The 13,083-nt window shown below is 39.8% G+C and overlaps 1 protein-coding gene across 1 annotated transcript; it reads left to right on the plus strand.

The window, feature by feature from the left end:
• Window positions 1–2,744: 2,744 nt before the first annotated feature.
• Window positions 2,745–11,360, plus strand: GMNC (geminin coiled-coil domain containing). Its single transcript, XM_015538098.2, has 5 exons — window positions 2,745–2,812; window positions 4,535–4,709; window positions 6,880–6,968; window positions 8,350–8,466; window positions 10,063–11,360. Exons 1-5 carry the CDS (start codon window positions 2,810–2,812, stop codon window positions 10,681–10,683), a joined length of 1,005 nt encoding a protein of 334 aa, XP_015393584.1. The 5' UTR covers window positions 2,745–2,809; the 3' UTR covers window positions 10,684–11,360.
• Window positions 11,361–13,083: the final 1,723 nt, after the last annotated feature.

Consider the following 13,083-nt stretch of genomic DNA (forward strand, 5'->3'; position numbering starts at 1 on the left):
TGTGAACAAACTGTATGGAACAGGAGAAAGGGTTATCTACCAAGTCTGATGCCTTCCTCCTCTTCCTCTTCCATACCTTCCTTAATGTCGAACACAGAACACGTAAGGAGCATTTGCTGTGCGTTAGCCATTGCTAAGTGCTGTGGATGATGGGCACAATCCAACCCAGAATAAATAAAGGTCAGAACTGGTTTAGAGAAAGGACGATGCAGGCCAGAATCCAAAGTTTTCTCGATCCCTACACCATGCCCACATTTGTTCACTAGGGCTTCGATAACAAGAACTACAGATGAGATGGCTTATGCAGAAAATTTATTTTCTCACATTTCTGGAGGCTGGAAGTCCAAGGCCAAGGTATCAGCAGGATGAACGATTTCTCCTGAGATCTCTCTCCTTGATTTGCAAATGGCTACCTTCTGGCCTTGTCTTCACATGGCCTTTACTCTGTGCATACCACCTCTGGTGTCTCTTCCTCTTCTTATAACCACCAGTCTTATTAAATGAGGGCACCACCCTTATGACCTCTTAACCTTGATTCTCTCTTTAGAGGCCCTGTCTCTGAATACATCACATTCAGAGTTGGAGATTCAACATAAATCCTGAGGTAACATAATTCAATCCACAAAAATGGCCATTGCATAAATAGCTATCATGTGCAGTGGAAAGAAGTCCAAGAGAGTAAAAAAACCATACTTGTGATAGGAGCGTGGATGCTGGAACCAGAGTTTGCCACTTCCCAATCGTGTAAACATTGGTCAAGTTTCTTAACTTCAGTACTTCATTTGTCATCCTCCAAAGCAGGGACAAGAAGAGCACCCACAGCCTGGGTGCCTGGGTGGCTCTGTCAGTTAAGCCTGGGGCTTTGGCTCAGGTTACAACCTCAAGGTTGGTGAGTTTAAGCCCTGCATCAGGCGCTGCACTGACTGTGTGGAGCCTGCTTGGGATGACCTCCCTCTCCCTCTGCTCCCCCCCTACTTATGCTCTCTCCTCTCCTCTCAAAATAAATAAATAAACTTAAAAAAAATAAAGAGTAACCACCCCCTAGGTTATTGCCATTTGACATAAGAGTTGGCTATTAGTGGTAGATAATTTTTTTTAATGTTTATTTATTTTTGAGAGAGACTAAGCGGGGGAGGGGTTGAGAGAGAGGGAGACAGAAGCTCTGATGCAGGGCTGGAACCCACAAACCTGGGAATCATGACCTGAGCCAAAGTCCCATTATTAACTGACAGAGCCGTCCAGGTGCCCCAAGTAGATGAATGGTTTTAAAGATGATATTACTCCTTTTTCTCCTCTGGATGTAACATCACAGAAATCATGAGGATAAAATTCAAGAGAAAAGATGGGGGAAATAAAATACCTTAACTGAGAAGTATTTTTTTTTTTTTTGTAATCGTAACAATTTATTCTATATAATAGTAATTGTGAAGCTAGGGCTAGCTAACACAGAGACAGACACTTTAGGTTCTTGAATTTGTATTTTATATTTAATTTTTTTTAATGTTTATTTATTTTTAAGAGAGAGAGAGAGACAGCGTGTGTGAGCAGGGGAGGGGCAGAGAGAGACATAGAATCTGAAGCAGGCTCCAGGCTCTGAGCTTTGAGCACAGAGCCCAAGGCAGGGCTCTGGGGCTCCAACTCATGAACCCTGAGATCATGACCTGAAAGTCGGATGCTCAATCAAGCCACCCAGGCGCCTCTTAAATTTGTATTTTAATTCTTTTTATTTTAAAAAAAATATTAATGTTTCCTTTGTTTTGAGGAGAGAGAGCATGAGCCGGGGAGGAGGAGGAGGGGGGAGAGAGAGAGAGAGAGAGAGAGAGAGAGAGAGAGAGACAGGCAGACAGAATTCTAAGCAGGCTCCAGGCCCTGAGCGGTAAGCACAGAGCCCCACACAGGGCTTGGGGTTCAAACTCCCCTGAACTCACGCACTGCAAGATCATGACCTGAGCTGAAGTCAGAAGCTTAACCGGCTGAGCCCCCCAGCACCACCACCCCCCCCCCCCCCGTATTTTAATTCTCTATTGAGCACCCATGACAGGTTAGAGATTGTTCCAGGCACTTTTTGGAAACAGCAGTGAACACAATGGACGGGAACAGCTATTCTCCCCAAACTTAAATTCTAGAATGGATATAGATCATCTTCCCGTTTCACACGCCCCTCAGGGGTTGGGGAAAATGAGATATATCAAAAAGAGGGGGAAAAGCCAGTCCGTTCACCAGGTCCTACATTAGGTTGGCATTGATCACGTGGCCAAGAACTACACAGGGGCAGTGTTAAGTCTGGGTGCTGCGTCGGCTCCCCAAGGGCTGCTCCATCCCAGAGACGCCGCGTTGGGCTTTTCCCTAGTTCCGGCGCCAGAGCCGACGAGTCCGCCCCGCCCGGCAGGGGGAGCCGGGTTCGCCCCGTCGGGCCCGGCAGGCAGCGCGGTCCCGCCACCGCCGACTCTCGGCCGACCGCGGACGGCGAGCGGGCCTCCGGCAGGCACCGCGCGGGTTTCGGGTTTCGAAGCCGCGCAGCGCACACGGGCGCTCGGCGGCAGGTGGCGGCAGGTCTCGGGTCCCCGAGCGGCGGTCGCCTTGAGTGCCAGAGACTTTGGCTTGACGTCTCCTCACCTACGTCACCAGTTTGACAGCCTCGCACCAAATCAGAGGGCGGCGCTCGCCGGGAGTCCCTGGCGTCACCGGGAGCTCCCGCAGATTAGAACTCGCCTCTCCTAGCTCCTCCCCTCAGTCCCATTTAAAGCTCCTACAGGCTTTACCGAAAAATTGAGGGCTCAGTTTCTGCAGCGCCTTCTTCCACTGCAAGATGGTAAGTGAGGACCTGGGGTTTAGGTAATACGCTGGGGAAACCTGGGGGCTCTGAGAGCTAGTAGGCTTTGCATTTAGAATTTCTTCCACCTTGGATGCAAGATTTCTCTGCTACCTGCCCATTAAAAGGGGTGTTCTCTGCTGCCCCATCTGCTTCTCCCCTATCTTCTTCCCTCTCTGCTCCCTCAGTCTCTCATTCCCCATCTCTCTCATCCTTTTACCTTCTTGTGTTATTTCTACTCTCTGTACTTTCTCCCAACTTTCTTCTCCCCCCCCCCGCCCCCGCACCTGCACTCACTTTTCATTCTACCTCTTCCTGTAGATTATGCACATATTTGCAGACATTTGGATTTGAGCTAGTCCAAGGGTATTTGAGGTTTGTTTTCTTCTCAGGTGTCAATTGCATAATAGTTCAACTCTGATTCCAATAATAACCTCAGGGAAAGAGCCTACAAACATGCTTTTAGAATAAAAGAAAATAGTGCTTGATAAACTTTTGGCTGAATTTCTTTGGTCTGCGCTGCCCAAGCTGGATTTGCCCAAAAGATTGGACTTTTTCAAAACTTAACTTACTGAGGATATTAACAAATTGTGACTTAATTAGCTTAATTCTCTCTCTCTCTCCTTTTCCTTCTTCTTATTTGTTTTCTCGCTGTTTATGTTATGCCCAAAAAGTCCTCAAGTCAACAAAAGACTTGTAGTGGTCAAAAAGAGTTTGTCCAAAGCTGGACTCTGCTGAAATGAATGGCTTTTACCTGATTAAACATTGACAAATAATTAAGAATGAGCTGTTGTACAAATTAACCCAGGAAGGCTGCATACCTGCCCCTGCTTGGACATTTGGAAAGACTGTGTGTTTGAAGTTTGAGGAGTCGGGGGCAGGAGGGTGTTCGCTGGCTCAGAACACAGTGGAGAATACATGCCAGGCAGTTAGTAGTGGCAAGATAACTTTGGAAGGGCACTGAGACCTAGTGCTGGAGAGATCTAGAGCCTGCTGCCTCTGCTGACTAACGTATTTCAGCTTTAATGATATGTTTACTTGGAGTGACTATAGGTACCGGTGCTTGGAGTTAGGAGCAAAATGTATGTAGTTATCTCTGGAATGTATCTATATGTCTATACATCCATCTCAAATGGTTTAGACCACTATAGGATCCAGCAGCATTTAAAGCCAGGGAAAGGAGGAAGGAAGGGATGGAGCAGGTGTGTAATTCAGAAACTGAGAAGCAAAGATAAGGAGGTTTCCTTATATGTCATGTTCAGTCCTTTTCAGCCTTAGCATTCTGGGCTCTTTGTCTTTTAACGTTATTAGAAATATAATTAAGGTATTGCTAGAAAGAGCCAAATAGTCCATATATCTTTCAATCATTAAGTAGAATTCCTTTTACTTAGATCCTGGATAGCCTGTTAGATGACTGAGTCATGGCAACAGCAAATACTCTTGGATATTTACAAATTTGGTCCATCCAATACTAGCCTGTTCTTTGCTGAGAGAGCCTAAGGAAACTACTGGGTAAACCCAAGGAGCTGATTCCCTGTTAGTAATTATATTTTGACCACTTGAATTAATCTGGGATCTATGCTTAACACCTGTACTGTTTTTGATTCATTGCATGTAATTTGTGCCTCTTTCTCCCACCCTTATCCCCCTCCAAATCCCAATCATTCCATCTCCTGGGACCCTCCCCACCCCCACCCTGATCCCTCATACTGAATTTCACAGAACACTGTTCTGCCTTGCCAAGACCAGTACTTTGTAGGAGGCCAGAGCTATAATTGCCCGTATTCCACTACAACGTCAGAATCTAGTGTTGACGTTTCCACGGAGACTTGGGTCTCTTTCTGGGCTGCTGGTCTCCTGGACAACAGAGAGCCCCAACAAGCACCACAGGCACAGGGTAAGTTCTGCTCTTCTGCTTTCCCGGTAGGTCTGAAGCCCTTTTCCAGCACCCATAGTTGCAAAGCATCATGGGCTAGAACTCTGTAGAAGAAGAAATGGTATGGGAAGTTGAGGAAAGCACAAAGACTCCTGCATTTCACACCCTAAATAACCTGATTTTCTGTACTGTCATATATTGAAAATGAGATTCTTCCCCTTGCCCACTGGACAAGATATATTTCTCCCCACACTTTATAGTTTTTGGAGATTTCCAACCCACTGAGGGAATTTGGTTTTGGGTCAAAGATTTACAAACAATATTAGTGAGACGCTTTTGTAGTCAAGATACCAGTTGGAGCATTTCTTTTGGAATTCAGGAAAGTTTCCCTGGGTATAAGAGAGAGATGAGAAAAAATACTAATATACCCTTTTATTTCATAGGGAAGTCCTATGAACATTGTCTTTTTTTTTGTATCCATAGCATGTTTATTTTTAAAAAGTTTATTTAGAAAGGAAAGCCAAATCAGAACAACAGTTATCTTTCAAAATGATTTATCTCAGTACTCTTTCCTCTTTCTCTAAAATGAATAGCTATTCTTTTTCTTTCTTTTTTTTTTTACAAAGCTCTTGACCAAATTTATTTATTTTTTGGTTTGTTTTTCTTTTTAACTGGATCATGGTTTTGTTTCTTGTTTGTTTTTTTTTCAAATTTTTACTTAAATTCTATTTAATTAAATTCTACTTAAATTCTAATTAATTACACATATAGTGTAATATTGTTTTCAAGAGTAGAATTTAGTGATTCATCACTTACATATAACACCCAGTGCTCCCAGCAAGTGCCCTCCTATTCAGGAGGCCCATCACCCATTTAGCCCATCCCCCACCCACCTCCCTCCATCAACCTTCAGTTTGTTCTCTATTTGTTCTCTTAGAGTTGAATAATATCTTGTAAGTGGGGGGAAAAATGATTCCTTTTTGCTCAAAGAAGACTTCAATTTTGGAGGGAAAGATAACATTGATGGAAAATCATGTATTAATTTTCACTGGGGGCTGAGTAAATAGTTCTCATAAATATTAAAGGAATTTCTATATTAGCAATCTGGTTTCTAGAAAAACTTGTAGACACTTCACCATTAAATATATGTACTCCTGCTTCTGTCATATTATTTTTTTTTGAATTTCAGAAAAAAACAAACAAAAACCCCCAAAATAATGAAACACACTTATATTTCAGGAAGGGAGTTGTTCAGTGTTGTCTTTCTACCACAAGCAACAGAGAAGACAGAATGCCCAAGAATATAAAACCAAACTGTATACAACTTTATTCCTGTCTCCTTACTCATCATTTTACTTTAGTTGAAAATATTTCAGGAATATTTCAGTTTCCGTAGAGATGAGCAAGAGTTAAAACTGTACTAGATGAGGAAAATAAAACAAAAGTAAACCTATAGCATGCATAAGCATAGTTTTTACTGATAGGTATAGTTTGCTATCAAATATGAAAAAAAACTTCTTTACAAAAGCATAAGAAACATACGAATGATGACATTTGAAATACATGAATTCAGGGTACAGTTTTGAGATTTGCATCAAGGTCTTCAGAGAAGCAAGATCCAAATTATTTTCAAGTAGAAAGTGATACCACATATAATTCTGAATATGTACTCTCCATCAGCTTTAATGGATAAGCAAACAGGCCAAGATTTTCATAGTTGGGGAAAAATGACACCATCAAAAGTAGGAGTTGATTTTAGAGGCAAACACTATGTTATCAAACGCTAAACCTTAGAAAATAAGATCAAAACTTGGAAAACATAGTGGAGTTGCAATGTTATGCCTAGCAGGGGAAGGATCAATAAATATTTGAGTGAATTCATAATGCAGATGGGATGGTTTTTATAAGCTTAGCCAGCAGGAGTTTATATATTAGGAAGAAATGTAACCTCTTAGCTCTTCAAAATTCATCCCTTTAGCCATTTTGGCAGATAGTCTATAAATATTTGTCTTTCATAGCATGTTTATCCCTTCTGGAAGCTTTAAATGTTTTGTTTCCTATAAGGAGGCAATAGCTATTTTTAGAAAGGTAATTGGATCCATTAAACTGTCTGAAATCCCTCCATGAGCTCTGCATTACACAAAAACCCCAAGTGTGTTTTCTCAGTTATCCATTTGGTATTTTCACATAGAATCATCCAGTGACTCCAATTTCCCTGTTCCTAACTCATGTTCATGGGAAGAGGCTCAGCTTTCCTCTCAGCTCTACAGAAACAAGCAGGTATGTATAACCAGGCAGACATGTTCCATGCAAATGCAGTCCATTCTTTTTTTTTTTTTTTACTTTTATTTTATTCTTAAACTTATTTGAGTATAGTTGACTCTCAATGTTACATTAGTTTCAGGTGTACAACGTAGTGATTTGACTTCTCTATACATTATGCTGTGTTCACCACAAGGGTGGCTACCATCTGTCACCATACAGATATACTGCTGTCACACGACTACAATATCATTAACTGTATTCCCCATGTTGTGCCGTTTATCCCCATGACTAATGCATGCCATAACTAGAAACCTTTATCTGCCTCTACTCTTCACCCATGTTGCCCTTCCCCCATCCCCTTCTCTCTGACAGAGAATACAGTTTATGCTCTGTATTTATAGGATTCTGCCTTCTATTTGCTTATTCATTTTGCTTTTTAGATTCCACATATGAGTGAATTAATATGGTATTTGTCTTTCTCAGTCTGACTCATTTCACTTAGCATGTAGTTTGTTCTTAACATCACCCCTTAATGTTACTTTGCTTCTTTTCCCTTGTTAAATTCATATGTTGACTTGCAATTTAGAACCACAGTGAGTAAATGTCCACAGAGGTGGACAGGAAGATAGGTGATCAATGTCACAGGGAAGAAAACAAAAACAACAAATTCAACAAGAACAATCAAAACCCTCTAGGGGGCCCTATAGTCAGGACCTGACTGCACACATTTTAGTCCTATGACCTCTTGAATCCTCTTTTTCCATACCTATGGAATTGAAATATTTATATTGCCTTCCTCAGATGGCTGCTTGAAAGACCAAATGGTATATTGAGTGTGATAGTATTTTTAAAGCACACACATAGCTCATCACTTGGAGAGGGATGATGATTACAAAGTTTTTGCAAAGATTGCTTCATTGATCACATTTTATTTGTTGTTGTTCCTGAGAGAATAATTTGATCTAGTGGATATACAAACAGACCAATCTGAGGATGAAGGAAGCCAGCCCCCCTTGTTTTTCTTCTTTTCTTAATGTGCAAGGAAGGAGTCCAGCGAAACCTTTCTAAATCCTTTTTTCTATATTTAAACAGTTGCACGCAGCTCATTTTCCTACATACCTTCCCGATTCCCTTGTGGTTGCAATCTTAAAAGTCATATAATCTCTTTAAACACTTTGCAATGAATAAGAAGTTCAGAGCACAAAACTGAACAATCAGGTGGTAGGTGGGTGTAGATTGAATTTAGGCGTTAGAGGACAAGGGCTCCCGGAGGTTGAGTTTGTAAAACAAATAGAATAATGATCAAGTTTAAGCAGGTTAAGGATCAGTGGCATTATTATAAGGTTACAAAGTCAATATAGTAGAGCAGCCTTCACCATTGTATGCTTTTTTGCAGCTCCAAGATACTCTGGTGCAGAAGGAAGAAGAACTTGCTAGGTTACACGAAGAGAATAATCACCTTAGACAATACCTGAATTCTGCTTTGGTTAAATGTCTTGAAGAAAAGGCCAAGGTATGTAACTATCCCTTTTATAAAAACACAGCAGTGATTTGAGAATGGAGGTAATTTGGGTAAAACTGCTTAATTAATTGTAGAAGGTGTACTGAACAGCATGGCTTCAAAGGCATTTCTGGGTTAGATGGAGTTTTCTGAAAGGAAATATAGCACTTTCACAAGAATTTTTATGTATCATTTCTTAGAAGTATCTAGAGTACAGATGTTAGCCATGTATTACAGCAAAAGTTGCTTAAGAATCAAGCCAGTCAAAGGAATTGCTAAGACAACAGAGGTTAATCAAAAGACAGAGAGCTAAATGGATGGAACACTGCAGTGGGAATCAGATCCGAAAGACACTCAGTTCTTCTTATCATCAGATTGACTTTCGGTAAATCGTTCTCTCACTTAGCCTCAGTTATGTTCATCTGGATATACATGGCCTAAAAGATCGTTGAAAATCTCCTCAGCTCTAAACTGTTATGAATATGGGTGGAGCCCAGCTTTCTTGAGTGGCAGTTATAGATCACCAATTATGTTATCTTTTAATGAATCGTTTTTCTTATACTCTTAAATGAGTTAGACTATTTCTAACTCAAGGACTTATAGCCTGTCCACAGTCTCTTCCTGTTCTTCTTCCTTTCTCTGGGTTTTATATTTCTGTTATCTTTTTGTCATTTTGTTACAATTATTGCTTCTGTCATCAATCTTTTCCTTGCTTCTAGACAAGCTACGTTATTTGATATTATTTAATTTAAATTGATTATGCTTCTTGCCATTTTTACTGAACATAAAAGTTCAGAGAAGAAAAGATACCATATCTGACTCCTTTACAATCCAGTTAGCTTTGTTAAAAAAGGGAGCACATCTCACAGTTATTAGCTTGGGCTCCTTAGTCCAGCCACCATTTTGTAAAACAAAGGACATTTATTAAATTAGTAAATGATATAGATTAGGCAGGTTTTTTTCTCTCTGTTTCCCAATTGTCCAAGATGTAGAATAATACATATCACACGAAAGTGTTATGAAAGTTAATGGAACAAGAAGAAGCAGTGTTAGTTACTGTTTTCAATCAGTTGCTCTGTCTAGAATCACATGGCTTTGATTTAATCTAGGCCGCATGATCCTTAGCAAGTCACTAATATGCCTGTGCCTCAGTTTCCTCGCTAAGGAAGATTTTAACAGTACCCATATAAAATGACATTATGCATGTAGCCAGTGTTCAATACATGATAGTTGCTATTATTGTCATTATTATAATAATTACTTTCCTGAATTGAAAATTTAAAGACATTATTTTTTCTTTCAACTTTTAAATGATTAGTAAAAAACATGAATTGTAGTTTCCAGGTAGTAACTTGTCATTATAGATTTTAAGTTGGAAACAGAAGTTAATTCAATCACTTTTGTGTGTGTGTGTGTGTGTGTGTGAGAGAGAGAGAGAGAGAGAGAGAGAGAGACAAAGACAGAGACAGAGAGAATAGAATATTAATCATGTTTTCTAAGGAGTTAAAGTGACTAGTTAATATTTGAAGGAGTTTTAATTAGACAACAGTAAAGAAAATGATCTTGGTTGACTCTCTGACTGTATATTTTCAAATGCTACTTTCCTAGAAATTACTGTCATCAGATGAGTTTTCCAAAGCATGTGGAAAATTCAGAAAGGGAAAGAGGAAACCCAAAGAGCAAAGATATTTTCCTCCTGAGATCCCCCATCACAAAAATGCCAAGAGAAACCTCTCCGGTGAATTTGCTAACTGTGAAGAACAACCTGGGCCCCCTGTGGATCCCTGGGTTCTTCAAACACTTGGATTAAAAGACCTCAATACCATTGATGACACTTTATCAGCTAACTACAGTGCCCTCTCCTCTCATCCCAGAAGAATTGCCAGCACATTTCCCCAGTTTCCGGATGATGCAGCCAATTATGAAAATATCCCCAGGGAGGGTCTGCCAATTGACTATGGAGGTGACCAAACAACCCCCTCACATAGCACTGCCAGGCACGGGGAAGATTTTCACTTACTTTCTCAACTTTCAAATGAGCCAGGAGGGCTGCAAACTCCTCCTTACTATACTACTGATGTGTCTCCCAATAAGACAGAGATGGCCTTTTCCACATCCCTGAGCCCTCACTGTAATGTGAAAACTCATTCCTTCCACCAGGGACAAGCCTTTGTTTGTCGAGATGAGGAGGGAGGCTGGAAGTTCACTTGGGTCCCTAAGCAGTCTTAGTGACCCCTGCTCTAACACAAAAGACTGCCATCAACTCTGTTTACGAAGACCTCTCTTGCACTTGAACCTGACTATTTGGAATACGGAAGCTATTGCCCAGACTGTCTCCTGCCACTTTAAATGTCAATCTCAGTTATCCACTTAAATCTGCAAAGAACAGCTTCCAAGAATCCATGATGAAACATGCCTACTCTTTTTTCACCTAAATTTGACTTGTTTACATAGCAACACCTGCTGTTGACTTCCTCCCTTTGCCCCGTACTTGAAAAGGTATTTTCCAATTGCCTGAATACTTCTATGAGGCCTGCAAATGCTCTTTCAATTATAACAAGTCTAACAGCTTTTCTCCCTTCATCAAGCAGTTTAAATGTTCATAGCCTCCACCCTCTCACTTTCGTCCCTCTCCTGCTCCTCTTTATTTCTGAAAACTGCCTCTAGAGTGAATGCTATCATTGCTCCAAGTGCCTGTTACTGAGTGTTCAGTTAGCTGGGGTAGGGTAGAAAGAAGTGTCTTCGCCCATCATCATTCCCGAAGACATAATGTAGATGTGAGCAGTGTTATATGTAGTACAGTTCAGTAAGTTGAGTGTCCTGTGCTAGAGTTGATAAAGAGGCTCTTCAAAGAGCTATAACTCTACTGAATAGGAAATACCACTGATAAATTAAAAGATTTAAGAGAATTAAAATTACTTCAAAATGTGCCACGGTACATCAGCTTCTAGAGGCACCTGGCATTGTCTCTTTAACCAACCATCCTAATTGCCTAGATGCTGTCAAACTTCTATTCCTGGAAGTATTTTCATTCATCATTTTTTTACTCATTGGTCCATTCAAAATGATTGTAGAATCATGTACCAGGCACTGTGCTATGCGTGGTGATAAAATGTGAGCAAGTTAGACCTTGTGGCCACCCTCATAAGACTTACAGCCACTTTTCTGCTGTGACCTTGAGAAACTTACTTCCCAAGTGTGATGATTCAGTTTTCCTGGCTGCATAATACAGAAGCTGGATGAGATAATCACTAACATTCTCTAAATCGAGGCTGGGTCCATCAGTTTTACACCAACATGGCCATCCTAACTCACTACTCTGTTCAATTTTGATAGATGCTATACATATATTGGGTGAGCCTTACATACAATTTTTTAAAATGTGAATCATTTGTAGTTCATACAAGAAACCATTGCTCTGATCACAGTATTCCTTTTCTGGTATGAGCCCACTTTGCAGGTTAATTCAGTCTCTGTGAGAGTAACTTGCTCTAACAAATAGAAACATTATTTTTTTTAAATAAGTGTGCATAAATTTAATGTAAATTTTGATGTCAAAGATTTCTCTTTCTAAATAAAAAAAATAAATTCGTAGTGCTAATGCTAGTTCTCCTCAAGCTCTCTATCCTTCCCAGAATAATTTACAATCAGAGATGCGCACCTATGTTTTTTGGAGAAAACTACAGTTAGTGATAAAATTCACCACCTTGAACCTCTTTCCTGTTTTTCTGTTTTCACCTCTCAGTGCGTGAGAACATGAGTGTGCCCTTTGGAATTCTTTGTAACTGAGACACGACTTTTGTTGTTGTTTGGTTCTTGGTGTGTTTTTGCGGTTGTGAGCAAGTAATCTATTTTATTAAGTTTTGTTACCACATTGTATTCTTTATAATCCATGAAGGAGAATCTAAGATACTAACTGATGTTATTCTCCAGAGTATTTTCATGACTTAGGAAGAGATAGAACACATTCTATTTTCTAAACACAAAACAAAATAAAACAAAAACAAAGAAGTGCCTTACACTGCAGTATCGGTGCCCCTGGTGGGTAAAACTTATCTTTTTAAAATAACAAATTTAATAATTAAAATTAAAGAATTAAAATTGATTATAGTTTGATACACTAGGAATCAAGAAAGCAACATAACTACTTTAAAAGTCTAAGTGATCAAGCTGTAAAACAAAATTGATCAGTCAACAAGTATTCATTTTGCACTTTTGTGTGCCGTATCATGGTCATGAACCATGAGTAAACACCCAGGCTTAGAAGGATACGTTTGAACAGTAAAACAGAGCCTCATAAAATGTAATAGTTTAAAATGAAACTTGGTCCTTGCCTGGCTTAAAGATATTACAGCACTCTTGTGATAAATTATGGTAACTTTCTCTGGCTTATTCCATGGATGAAAGAGTTACCACATCTTGTGACCATACCTACAGACATTTGATATTTAATTGCATTATGTATAAAAAAATATTTTGTTGATGTTTGAGAAACTGGAAATTTCTCTCACCTGAGTATATGTTCTAACTTCTAAAGTTTTACCATAGTACTTCAGTAAACCACAGTTAAAATTTTATTAATGTAAAGTGAGAAATAAAAATTAAATACTTTTGTGATTGTGATAAACA

Source organism: Panthera tigris, chromosome C2 (genome assembly GCF_018350195.1).
Source record: "Panthera tigris isolate Pti1 chromosome C2, P.tigris_Pti1_mat1.1, whole genome shotgun sequence".
NCBI classification, from domain to species: Eukaryota; Metazoa; Chordata; class Mammalia; order Carnivora; family Felidae; genus Panthera; species Panthera tigris.

Coding starts and splice junctions, on each gene's coding strand:
- GMNC (XM_015538098.2), top strand. Junction 6,969..8,349: donor AGCTCTACAGAAACAAGCAG/GTATGTATAACC, acceptor GCTTTTTTGCAG/CTCCAAGATACTCTGGTGCA. Junction 8,467..10,062: donor GTCTTGAAGAAAAGGCCAAG/GTATGTAACTAT, acceptor CTACTTTCCTAG/AAATTACTGTCATCAGATGA.